We start from the raw sequence: 13,900 nt of genomic DNA, 5'->3' as shown, positions 1-13,900 counted from the left end.
AAGTTTTCCTCTCTAGAAATTTTTAATATGTCAGACCATCATTATATGTGTTGAACTATTTGTACAGCACTCTCATCACCTGGTCATAAAAGTTTCTGAATGTCACTTTGTAAAGTATGCACTAGTTTATGCACATAAATATGACTCAATGGGACATGACGTTGTCTCTTCACATTAACTAGTTGTCAGGGTTACTCTTGTTTACCTTTCTGAAGAAAGCAAACTGTTTTGATTTCAAAGGAAAATTCTAAGTACATAAAAAATTGTGAAATTGTGCTAAATTGTGAATTTTGGTAAAGTTGTAAGTGGACGCGTTTGGAATCTTCCCCTTTTGGAGTGGAACACTCTGAGGCTATTTTTCTTACAGCTAGAGCTGGTAGCCCTGTGATTTTATAACTGAGATAGCCACATTGCAATGCTCAAAGTTTTTTTCTCTCATAACTGATGAAATTTCATTTATTTGACACCTTCCTGAAGTTTCAGCCAAACCAAGTAGTCCTTCGGGAATTAAATTACATTTTCTTACTCTGTCAGTATTTTAAGAGATTTAGATACAGTTATGCCTTTGGAAAGAGTTGATAGTTACAGTGGCTAAAGCCATGGTCTTTCCATTATGGGTGTGTGCTTTGGTTTTCATTAAATCACTTCATCTCCATAACATGTTTATATTTGCTCTTCAGTTAGTATACCTGAGGATTTGACCTCCCCACTCATCCTGCTGCACACACCCACTTTTTGCAGAGCTTATCCACACCCCTGCCCAAGGCTGCAATGGGCCAGATTGTATATCAACACATTGCAACAGTGTAAGAAGGTGCCAGTCCTTCAGGAGATCACTAGGGAGCTTGGCTGTTTCCTAGCTAGTTGTACATTGCTGTGTGACTCTCTGTTTTTATTTTTTTTTCTTTATTTGCTTTAGAATCTGCACACACACAGAGCATTCATAGCTTTCTGAAAGAGTTTCTGTACCAAAACCCAACTTCTGCTTCACACTGGGGAGAAAAAAGTTATTGGTCTCTGCAGCGCAAGGGGTGAACCACAAAGAATCCATATTCAGAGAGACTGGAAGAAGGATCTTAATGAGATGAATGAAGGGAATGGGATTTGGGGCGTAGTGGTGCAGGAGCTGAGCCACTTGGCACAGCAGTAAAGGGTTAGGTAATTATTGGAACTGATAGTGCTTCTCTTCTACATCAAGACACAGCCGAATTTGTTTAGATGAGAAACTTAACTGATCTGTCCCCCACTTCATCAGCACTGCCTAACTTCTTCCCTGCAAACTATACTGCATACTGGGAACAGTCCTTGGCCTACATGGTGTCCTAAAGCATGCCTGGACATTGGCTTGAACAACAGGAGCCCAAACCAGACCGGAAGGTGCTAACAATTAAATAGCAGGTGGAACAGTGCTTCAATTTATGCCCCAACCCACTAATGAGCTATCTGATGTGGGTATAGGCAGCAAGGACCAGAATGGGAATGAGGTACAGGGCAGGAAGCCGTGCACTTGTTGGGAGAAGATGGTTTCTTCTACCAGAAGATATCTCTAAAGTGAATTTGGATTCAAGCTAAAATAACCTTCTTATTGGTGATGAGTAAATTTTGCTTTGTTTGCCTCATCCCTTTTATTTCTGTTCAAAATGAAGAATGCCAGGAAGTAGTGATGGCTTGGTTAAATGGAAAATGGCAGCAGACTGTGCAGTAGCTGTATGTGAATATAATTTCATTGACTTTAGTTGACATTTCACACAAGCCCTGACTCATCATGCATTATCTGTCTTACCACAGGTACCTTCCCTTTTTAACTGATGAATCAATGTAAGAAAGAGTTGATGATGTGCTGTGAGGGAAAGTATGAAGAGTGTTTCATTATTTGTTCTTGAATTTACATATTGAATGTTGAGGAACCACATAAAGAGATGGGAGCGAGACAGCAGGCATACATTGAGAATTGTATCCTGCCAGCACTCTTAAGCAAAGCTATTTACAGAGGTCAGTCAGTCACCATATCTGATTTTGTAAGCCACCTTGAAGCCTGAAAGGCTTGCTTAGCAGTTCTGATTTCTGTCTTTGTACTTGGCTTTGCAAATATGAGTATCTTTCAAAGTAGCTTTGTGTGCAGCTTCATGCAACATAGAAGTTTTTCATACAATACATCTAACCTCTACCATTCTATGGTTTTGTGATTCTATGATTATTTTGAGAACTTAAAAAAAGTGGAAAATGTATAAAACCATGAAATTATATTTATCCCCACTGCTTTTCCAAGATCCCAGAATAGCATATATTATTTGGATATAATCATTAATGCTTTCAGCATTTATCTTTAGCTTAAGTCTTATCTGTGGTCTAACAGTAACAGACAGACTTTTAGAATCCAGATTATTTCAAACTTTGACATTTACAAATTTAAATCCTACCACTCTCAAACTGTAGGTATACTGATTGACTCAAAATGATTTAACAGTCCATAAATGAATTTAAGGGCTTGGAGATAGATTGGTTTTGGTACTTTATTCTTGGTGGGATTTTCTCTTTTATGTGAGAAAATCACAAAGTTTCCTAATAGAAAAATTTGCAAAATGATAGTCTTCCTATTAAAGAAAAGGGGGGGGGGAAAGCATGTGGGAAGTGGGTGTAAAGGAAGTTCAACTAAAACATATAAAGGGTCTGTGAGGAAGCCAACAAAAGCCAGCAGTTGAAAATGGTTTTTCAGTTTGTGTGACTGTTTTTTTACTGGTTTCCTATATAACTTCTTAGTACACGCTAAATGTCAGACTTCAAAGTGACTTGAGTTTGTTTTGATTATGAATAAGAAATTATTTTGATAGGCTAAGAGATCCTGTACATTTGTTATACAATGCAGTTTTTTTTGCTTCTAGAGTTTAATGCCTTCAGCAACACTTTATTTTTGTGCCTGTTTAAGATCTTACAGTTTGCCATGTGAGGACTTCAGTAAGGTTAAATGGCATGGTACACAATAACTGGGCATTAATATTTGCAACATAAAGATTGCTAAAATTGTTTCCCTCATCTATGGGAACTGAGTATTTTAGCAAGCTGCCACTAAATTTCATTTGTGAAATGAATGAAACTTTTTTCTCAACAATTGTAAGTAATTAAAATGTTGTTTAATTATGATAGCTTAAAGTGAGCTATTGTAGTACTCTTCATGTCTTTATTGTAATTCCTGGACTGCTTGAAAATGCTAAGATTTGTTGTTCTTCCCAACCTTTGTGCTTTAACAGGAGGATATTATTATATTAAGAAACAGTAATTACAAGTCCCTCTCATTTCACTTGAAATGTGAGCCCTTTGGTTCCATATTTTTCAGCCTAGCATTATGTACATTATTCAGCATTGTTGGATGTAGGATCCCTGGCATTCTCTCGCACAGCTTGTTAACCTGCACGATACAGGCTGTTTGTGATGATACGGTATGGTATGTGGGTGTAGGGGGAGTCACTGTTCCTTGTACATAAGACCAATAAATGGAAATGCAGATGAGATGACTGAAGTTTTATTATACTCTTGATGAGATGATTACAGGAGAATTGGAGGAAACAGTTTTGAAAAGACTGTGCAACAAAGATTCTAAACGAAATTATTTGTTAGGACTTGTGGTCTTATTTGGATCTTTGTTAAAATGAAGAGAGTAAGCACTTTATCAAAAATTGATTATTGTGAATAAATTCATTCGCATAAAAGAGCACACAGTTTTTTCTCCAATTGGTCTATGTATGGCAGAGCAAGTACCAGTGCTGATGAGTGCTAGGTGGAAGCTAATGCTAGATAAAAAATCTGGATTGTATTTCGAATGTTGTGTTTGTTTAATAAGGGTGACTCCTCATAATGAAATATGGACAGAATTTGTTTGGGCCTTCATGTACAGGTTTGTGGAAAAGAAGGCTTTCAAGAAAGAGATGCAATGAGAAAATGATCCAGAAAAGATGTGAATGCAAATTTTTGTGAAGCTGGAGCAGTTCCACAGGAGAAGGGCTTTAGGAGAGTCCAGCTGACAGTAGTTTTCTTATCTGAAAAATGCTTTCAACATTAAATTCAACCACAGGTGGTTGAAACTTCAACAGTTTACCAGTTGTAGACTTAATCTTCCAGTTTATGGAAGGGTGAGGTAAGTAAAATGGTGAGGTCCATCTTGAGTTCAGGTTTGCCCTGTCACTGGTTGCAAATAAGATACAAATGGAGAATCACACAAATTAATTAATGTAACTCATGTAATTTCCTTTTTTTTTTCCTCCTGTTTGCTAACATTTTTTTTAAGATGATGGGATTCCTATGGTATAGTCAGCCTCTCTTTATTTACAAGGAGATAGTTTAATAGGTCTACTAGTTAAAACCATCAAGTTCTGCTGCTTCAAGAGTGTTTCTAAGTATTTAGCAATGGCACTTCTTAAAACCTCTTATTTCAGTATTTCTCTTGTCAAGAAAAAAATGTGGTAACTCAGCTGTTTTATCTTTTGATTGCTGAGACTTGCTTATTTGCATAATCCATGTTTGAGAACAGCAGTCTCCACCAAATGTAAATAGGTTCCCTTTGGTGTTATGTCTCTAGCCAGCAATGTAAAGGATGTTACATTTCGATACAAAGGATATCTCTTTGTAAAAAAATAATTTTGTCTCTAGAGGCTGATCAAGAAGAACAAATTAAATTCCATGAAGGTGTCACAGTTTTGCTCTTGCACCACATAATGGATACATACATTACTTTGGAGTTTCTGTTTCTCAAAGTACAGTGAACAGCAGTCACAGTTTGTCTGAATTTTGTATCATACTTGGACTGTCCCATTTATGATGCACTTTCCATTCACTGTTTGATCTTCTGATAAATTATTGATTGTATGTAAGATAAAAGACCAAATTACTCACATACTTCAATTAACATAAAAGCCCTGGAAGTAAAACAGAAATGTGTTGTTCTCAGCATATATATCACTTTCCCAAGCATCCACATACTTGCAGAGTTCTTTATAAAAGAGAGACCTTGAAAATTAGCACCTAGGTATGGTATTGCATAGGAACAGTAAGAGCTTAACACAGACATGTATTAACGAAGGTATTTCAGATTTAATTGTCCACAGCACATGGTCATGCAGTCTAATTGAGATACTAGTGAAAAGATTGTAAAATTAGAAATTATATCTGTCTGGTTGGTCAGAGCCATCTTATATACTTGAGACCTTACAAAAAGAACCCTAGTCATTTTAAAATAAGCATATCCAGTCACTCCTCATTGCAGAAGTTCCATTAGATATAATGGAATTAATTAAAACATTTGTAAGACCTGTTATGTAGTGATACAACAGTCATTTAAAAGAGAATGCTAAACTTGAAATAAAATGTAATTCTAGCCTCTTCAGGTGAAGTAAGTAGAAGTTTTGGGAAGTGCAAATAAAGTTTTTTCATATATATGTGTTGACTTGTTAAGTGGATCATAAGATATTTGTGAACAGTTAGAGAAAAATAAGAAAAAATATTGCTTACTTGGGATTTGAATGTTCATTACAAATATACAGACTTCTTTGTGCAAACTGTATGTGGATGATGATTAAAAATATGAAAAGAAGGTAATTATCAGGATGTGACATCTTAAATATGTAATACAAAAAAATTTAAAATACATTTTAGAAATCAAACCAGAAAGAAGGGTAAAGATGTAGCAGAAATCTGCTACTTTAGGACATATTCACTTTTTAACAGACTACTTCCCATAAACTTTCCATTTGGAGATGAATGTTTCTTTGACAAGACATTATAAAAAAATTGTAGCTGTTTTGAAAATTGCTAGAACTCCTGTGCTTTGTGAGAATGCTACTAGCTTATGACGAGTTTTATAAAGCTTTCAAATCAACTATTAGTGAAGTATCTGTCCATTTCATTTATTTTATCTGCTCCAATGACTTATTAAAAGATGAAAATTTTGAACAAAGGTTCAAAGATGTATGCAAAGGAAGTACTGGAAATCTGCTAACATTTAAACAATGGTTAGCTTCAAGAGATGTCCTCGAAGATCACCATTTCAGCAAATATTCAGGATTATAGTGCAATTAATCTTTGTAGTTTCATAGTAAAATCTTTATTAACATTACTTCAAAGTCTTCTTTTTGTCTGTAACTGAATTCTAGGAGATGTCAGTGCATGCGTAGCAAGCTTTTCTTAAAGTGTCTTTGCATTCCTTGAAAGACAGCAATAGTAGCCATATTAAGTCCAGAAAGGCAACATGTAGGGTTCTGAAGACAGAGTATTAAACTTCTATATCACTCAGTTTACTTCAAGTAACTCAAAATACAAAAGTAATTCAATCTTTACAGGAAACACAAGTGTCTGCAATATCTGATTAACTCATTTCCTTGTCTAATACATACTATTTTTCAGCTTTCCCACTTCAAAGTAAAGTTCTTGACATGTATTGAGGCCCATGATTGGAATGGAAAAAACCTGAATTTCTAAAGAAAATTCTCAAGTAAAATATTATTTATAGGAATTGCGACTAGCTCAAGCTCCAGGGAAGAGAAGCTGCCTCTATTACTCTTTCAGTCATCCTTTCTTCAGTCAGATCAATTCTCTACAAGCTGTTTTATGCTTGGATTTCGTTAAGGCGGAATCCTTTAATTGATATTGAGTTCTTATACAGGTAGCCTGCTTAGCAGGTGAACAGCTGTTCTATCTAGTTAGTTTGGATTTCTAGAGGATTTAAATATTTTTTTTTTATATCCATCTCCCCAGCTTAATTATGTACCATGGTATCACAAAAAGGAATGCACAGGAATGGCTGTAGTTAAAGCTGAATACCTGTTTCCAGTTACTTCATTCTCCTTGCTGGATTCAGTGAGATAATGAGTGAACACTTGGAAGCAGAAATATGAGATTAATTTTGGAAACAGAAATTAAACCTTCTTCCTGATTGGCGCTTTTGTTCATTTGTAGTTTCTTTCAGAGAGAATAAGAGTAGACTAGTATTGGGAGAGCAGTGACTAAGGAGAAATTGCAGCCTTAGTCCAGTTCAACTTGGAAAAATGTTCTGAACAGTGTGATATAGGTGTGAGTTTTCAATAGGCAGATGTGTGTCATGGCTTTACTTTGCCTCTTTGAATTGAACTCTTAAAAAAACTGTATGGGCATACACATACATATACTATGTGAATTGTATAATCAGAGAAATTCTGTGAATGAAATTCTGTCCTCCGTTTTTAGAGGGAGAGGTGTAGAATAGATTTTAAAAGAGAAAAGTTGAATGCCTGAGGATAAGTGGACAAGCATTGTAGCAAGTCTGTGCATGGTTTTTGAAGTCTGCACCTTTACAACTGGTGAAATACTGAACAACTCTGCAGCATGCCTAGATACTTTTCCTCAGAATGCCTTGCAAACTGAAAAGCGTGAAGTAATATTTTTTAATAAGCAACCTAATGCAATCTCTTCTCGCCAGTTATGAATGGCAGGACACAAGAAGATGGGTTCAAGATGCACCAGGGGAGAGAGAGGTTTAGGTTAGACATTAGGAAGGTCTTTTTCACCAAGAGGGTTATTGAGCATTTGAACAGGCTGCCCAGGGAGATGCTGGAGTCACCATCCCTAGAGATATTCAAAAGACATGTAAACGAGATGCTGAGGGATATGGTTTAGTTTAGTGATGGGCCTGGCAGTATGACGTTAGTGGTTGGACCTGATGATCTTAAAGGTCTTTTTCCAACTGTAATGATTCTGTGTTCTTCTGCAAAGGCAGCTTGCTAGAAGTTGAAATCCGTAGAAAACTTCTTCCCTCCTACGTAAACTGGCATCTGAACATATAAATTGGAAAAGTAAAAAAATAAACCAACAGCTTGTTTTTAGTCTTCAAGCCCTTTGAAGAAAATCTTGCAGCTCTGCCATGCGTTGATTTATTTTAAATACAACTCTAATATATGTCAGCAAATACAAAGATGGAAAAAGAGCTCGATAAAAGCAAGACCAACCTAGAACACATAAAAGTCAAACATCTTGTTTACATGTCCAAATGTTGAGGAAATTGGCTGCTGGATACCATTTTTATACAGAAATTCAAAAGTATAAAAACTGGTATTGCATTGAAAAGCAAAAATTAAGAAACCTTGATATATTAGCTTTTTGGCTGAATGCCTCTGGAGTGGATTGAATATTATGGATTGGAGTAAAATTGGAATTGACTTGGTAACGAAGAAGAGAATATAGTGACCGTGAAACTCTGATTATTCACTTAGGTTTGAATTTTAAAAGGCAGAGAAGAAATGTGCATTGAGTTTTGAGACAGGTAATGGCTGAATGCATACTGCTCAGTACAATAAACATAGTCTTTATCCTTGGTTAAGACCAGACCACCTTGGGAAGGGCTGTTACTGTAATAGTGAAAGATCATCTGCTTAGTAACAAATATTTCATGATTACATTTTTTTCATGAATATGTAATTGTCTCTTTCTGATGTTACCTCCCATTTTACAATAACCTGCTTTTAGACTGAAGCAGGAAAACCCTTGAGGTGACATTTTGATCCAGAACTTCTCACATGGTGTCTGAAAAGAGATGACATGAGGGGAGGTACTGTGAGATATGAAGTCTGTGACTACTTTTTTGTGTGTGAGTGCTGAATCATCTGCAAGGAGGTACTTAAATATATTGCTTTATGTCCAGCTGGAAGAGATGAAAAGTTAAACAGAATAAAGATAGTGGAGAGGATATTCTTTTAATGTGAGGAAGAGGACGAAATACTTTACAATACTCTTCAAGTTTACTTATGTTGGCTTTCCTTGCATCTTCTGTATTTTGCTATTTTTAGCTTTTGTAGGTTAATATCTTTTAATATATCAAAAAAGATAAAAGCAAACAAATAACACTGTACAGAAAACACTGCACCAGAGAGTAAAACTATGTTTTTTTATTTTAACAGAATGCTGAAATTTCAGTTTTTGAAGTGAACATTCGTTTTGTTGGTGGACTACTTTCAGCTTACTATCTTTCAGGAGAAGAGGTAAGATATTTCCACATAGTTTATCCAAAATATCATAATCTAGATAAGTGGTTAACTTTTAGTTTAATACTGTTATTTCTCAAATTAAATGTGTTTAAAATGGGCTTATATAGCAGAGACCAGTCCACTTACTTCTATTAATTACTGTTGCTTTGTATAAATCTTAGTCTTAAGTCTCTCTTCCTTCATGCAAGTGTTAAGTGATTGGGAGTTTTTTCCTGAATTGAAACCATACCAAATACGTTCCTGTCAGGCTTCATGCTGGAGTGTGTAATTATGGAGTTCCTGTGCCATGGTACAGGTAGATTTAGTACATCAGGTTTCTGATTCACAAATTGGTTTTGAGGATATCCATCAACTCCTACAATGGATACTTCTTCAGGCCTTCCTGAAACTGAAGCTTCAACTCACATGGGAAAGACAGATTAAGAGCAAAGAGGTAAAGATGTCTTTAAAGCATTGACATTACATCAGTCTGTATTGCCTGTCATGGTTTCTGGAGAGAATGAAGAAAGAATTTCAATTCTAAGAGTGTAGACTAATGCAATTATTTCTGTAATATATTTGGCAAAGGAAGACTATACTAATTCGCAGGTACTATGATATTTTGAACTTTTACCTTGGCACTTGAAAAGTCTGTAATTTTACTAGTTTAAATTCTTGTTGCTGTCTCTGGATTATAGTAGTATTTTATGGTATGATTAACACATGTTAATACTCTTTAACCATAACTTGAATTTAACATTGGATTTCTTTAAATACAAAGCAATTACTGGTAGAAACTCCACAAAAACCTGAAGACATAATTTTCTTTCATATGAAAATCTCCCAAATACTGGATAAAAGTCTAGTTGGAACCTGTCACTTTAAATTCTATGATGTGCATGTTGGCTTTTGTCAAATTCTATAATTCTTAGAGCTATCTTAGCAGTTGCTATTGGGCCATGTACCTGACAAAGCAATTATAAGGGGAAAATGTTTTCACATTTCTACATCTTAAGTAGAGTTACCTTTTTATTTCCCATGGTCCTGTCCTGAATGTAGGTGGCAGTGAAAAGACATTACTGGTTTAAAATGTAGATTTTCTCCATATTTTAACTGTCTTAAAATCTTCTGGGGAAAAAAAATGCATTTAGACCCATTTCAAATTCACACTTAAGAGTAATGAAGAAAATTGAGATACGCTTGGTAGCAGACTTCTTGATCTTTACTAAATATTATTTTACTTTACGTTTCACCCTTGACTCTAGAAGGAAATCACTTTTCCTGCTACAGTAACTCAGCAACCACAAATAAGCATATCTAAAGGTGTCTAGAATTGAAAACTTTTCCATCTAAGATTAAACAGTTGTATCTTTCACTGCACATCTACTTACAAACAAGCATGAACTTTTCCAATAGAACCTATTGTTGCATTTTAATTAACCAGTTCTGACAGACGCAGAGGATGGTTCATGGTAAAAAATGAGCTGGTAGAAGTCTCTATATCAAGCAGCAATTGTCTGCCAAGAAATGCCCAAACCATTTGTCATCAGTGCTTTTGATTTCATGTATATATGTTGACAACTTATATCTTTTGTCTGTTAATGTGCAGTCTCACTTCCAATTAGTAAATACAGTTTCTCCTAAATAACACCCTAGTCATTGCTTCTCAGCCATTCCTTCATCTTTAGAGAGGCAGTTTTACTACCCCATCCTGGACTATTTGAACATTGGTGTTCAAATAAAACTCTTGTACAAATGAGATGAAAAAACATTTAAAAGAAAGTGTTTTACAGAATGGATAATTAAGTGGAATGCTTTGCAGTGGAGTATTGGTAAAACTGGATGCTAATGTCCAGTCTAAAAATGGAGCCATTAATGAAAATAAAATAGGCTCTTGAATGCAAAGATGATATGTATGATTAAGTGTTCTGAGCTCTTCTAGTCTGAGAAAGACACTGTTCATATTTGCCACTGGTGTTCATGCTGTGATAGACATCTGCTGTCCGAGACAGAATGATGTTCCTAAAGTAAGAAGTTGTCCTCATGGCTTAGAGAGTGCAGCTCAGTGTGCTCTGCCTTTATCAGATTTGAGGAAACTTCTCAGTTCGTCTCCTAAATCCACTGAAGCAGTAGCCAACTGCTGCCTATAGGAAAAGTGGGATGCAGTCATTCTGAGGACAGAACAGCCATGCAGAAGTGTGAGGTTTACTGTGCTGCTGGGTGTGGAAAGGACTGAGGGCAAGCAGAGGCTGTTTGCCACAAAAAAAAAAAAGGAAAAAATTTACTCATCTGTTAGACCATTATATTTCCATTATAGTAGTGGGTGTTTCTATGGAGGTTGTTACCTGGATGCGGGCTATTCAAAGGATTAAGCTTTCTCAGTTAAAAGCTCATTTAATTCTTTATCAAATTAACTACTTAAAAATCTTGTGTTTGCTGTGCTCACTTATCAATATCCTAATTAAAGATAGCTATGTTTCAGTAAAAGGAGTGACAGAAATAATTATTGTTTGTACTTCTGAATTACATTTTCATGGGTAATGATCCAAAGCTGCAACACATTGTATGTTCCATGATTGTTTATAAGTCTAATCATGATTTTAAAATATCCTATCATACTGAGTAGTTCCTAAAACATATTGCTTACATAATAGTTCATTTAGATAAAGGCACCAATCTGAATAAAGCTAAAAATGAACAAATTGGATACTTTGCCTCTCAATAACGGTGTGATGCTTACTTGCAACTGAAATGCATTCTATCAAACTTCCCACAGTTTTTGCATTACTAGAATTAATATGAAACACCTAGAAGTTCTAGAGGTATCATCCACATTAAGCCCCCTTTTTTATTTTGATTGCAATTTAAATTCAAGCTAGAAATGATTCCAGTCAAATATCAAACTTAATTTGTAAAACAGCTACAATTACCAGAAAACTTGATTTCAAGGTTAGTGACTTTTTAAGGACTGCTCTTTTTTTAAGTCATTCATAATAATATTGTATGTGAATGCTTCCCTAGTATTTTTCTGTGAGTTTTGTGGCTGTAAGGCATTATTGAAAATAAACATGGCTTCTTTAAATAACTGCTAGTGCTTTATGATTTACATATGGTTTTGTTTGTATGAAAGCATCTGGAGGATCCTGTATTGCAAAATTTCTTGATCATTTTGTTTAAATTAAACCTGAAATCAGTAGTTGACATGTGATTCTTCTTCTAAGCAACTTGATATATGTATTATTGAGGTTTTGTACTGGAAAATGTCTAGTAAGGGAGAGACTTGTTTTCCAAATGCTTTCTGGTACTTACTAGTCTGATATGAAATTCTGTATTGCATGCAACAAGATTCCCCATTATGTGCACCCAGGTTTTTTTTTTTTCCTCTTGCTTAAAGAATTCTTCCAAATATAGTCATAGAATGAGATAATTTGTTAAATTCTGGAGGAGGACATCACTGCACCTTTTAACAGCAGCTAAGACCTTCCTTTGAATTCATGGAGAGGGCAAACAACATTTCTGAGCACTGTAATCTTCTCTATTGGGAATAACTGATACTGGTGATCAAAGTTCTGGTAAGCATATGACACTGCTTGTGAAGAATACATAAGCATAAATACTGATCTGATTAGCCCTTCTAGATTACTGATAGATGCTTCTTACAGTGTGTGAGAAGGGGACTGTTTTACTTGAAGCTTAGTTCTGCAGTCAAGGACTACATTGCATAGGCAAAAAAAAAGAGCTTTTAATAATTGCTGTTTGTAGCAAAAAAAGTAATCCCAGAAGTGAATAAGGAGCATATGAGTTTCAAACCCAGCTGGTAAGTTCCCAGATTCCTTTGAAGCTTTTCAGTATTTTGAATTTCCATTTTTTGAATGGGATGAGTAATTTTTTTTTTCCCCTCAGAATTAAAATATTTTGGATTCAGCAGCTGTTCTTTCTGCACAGTATAACCTTCTCTTCTGTAGAACTAAAGATAGTTATCTTCACTGAAAAAGACAAAATAAAGTTGATAATTATTAATTTTTTTTTAACTTTGTCAATATCATAGAATCATAGAATGGTAGGGGTTGGAAGGGACCTTTAGAGATCATCTAGTCCAACCCCCCTGCAGAAGCAGGTCCGCCTAGATCAGGTCGCATAGGAACATGTCCAGGTGGATCTTGAAGATCTCCAAGGAAGGAGACTCCACACCTTCCCTGGGCAGCCTGTGCCAGGGCTCCCTCACAGTAAAATAGTTTTTTCTTATATTTAAATGGAACTTTTTTTGTTCCAGCTTCATCCCATTACCCCTTGTCCTACAATAGAAAAAAGGGATGTCCCAACCTCCTGACATCCTTTTAGATATTTATAAATATTAATAAGATTCCCCCCTCAGTCTTCTCTTTTCTAGACTAAACAGCCCCAGTTCCCACAGCCTTTCCTCATATGAAAGAGGACTTCAAGGAACACAAATTTATCCTGATCAGGACAAAGGAATAAAAACCCATAACAAATTGTTCTTCATGATGATAAATGTTGGACTTTGAGTTTCATCTATTATTCTCTAACAACTCTTAATTAGAAGTCAAAAAGTAAGGAGAAAAAAAAAAAAGAGGTGATATCACCTTTTTAGATACAGTTTATACCTGCATGATCATGACCACCAGGAGGAGAAGACATGAAACAACAATGCAGAAGTTATTGATCTAGAGCCTTTACCAGGCTGACCACATAAAACATTACTGACTTCAAAGAGTGTTAAGACATTCTCCGGAATTTAGCTGTAGCTATTTTTATCTGTCTCTCTTGTTAGAGGTCTCCCTCCACTAAGAATATTTAAATTCTATAAATACAAAAAATATGTACTTTTCATTTAGCAATCTTGAATAACAGGAGGATGAAGTTTGTCACCTATACAATATTGACCTGTTTCTGCA

General features: G+C 35.4%; 1 protein-coding gene across 1 annotated transcript in view; it reads left to right on the top strand.

Annotated features, from left to right (window-relative positions):
- MAN1A1 (mannosidase alpha class 1A member 1) overlaps window positions 1–13,900 on the top strand; it is a 146,724-nt gene that overhangs the window by 49,047 nt on the left and 83,777 nt on the right. Inside the window, exon 4 of the mRNA XM_061990598.1 lies at window positions 8,919–8,999. Within this exon, the coding sequence (XP_061846582.1) occupies window positions 8,919–8,999 (81 nt within the window). The remainder of the gene's footprint in view (window positions 1–8,918; window positions 9,000–13,900) is intronic.

The sequence above is a fragment of the Colius striatus genome, chromosome 2, assembly GCF_028858725.1.
Source record: "Colius striatus isolate bColStr4 chromosome 2, bColStr4.1.hap1, whole genome shotgun sequence".
Classification (NCBI taxonomy): domain Eukaryota; kingdom Metazoa; phylum Chordata; class Aves; order Coliiformes; family Coliidae; genus Colius; species Colius striatus.
The sequence above is the reverse complement of the archived record's forward strand: the minus strand, read 5'-3'. Positions and strand labels throughout refer to the sequence as shown.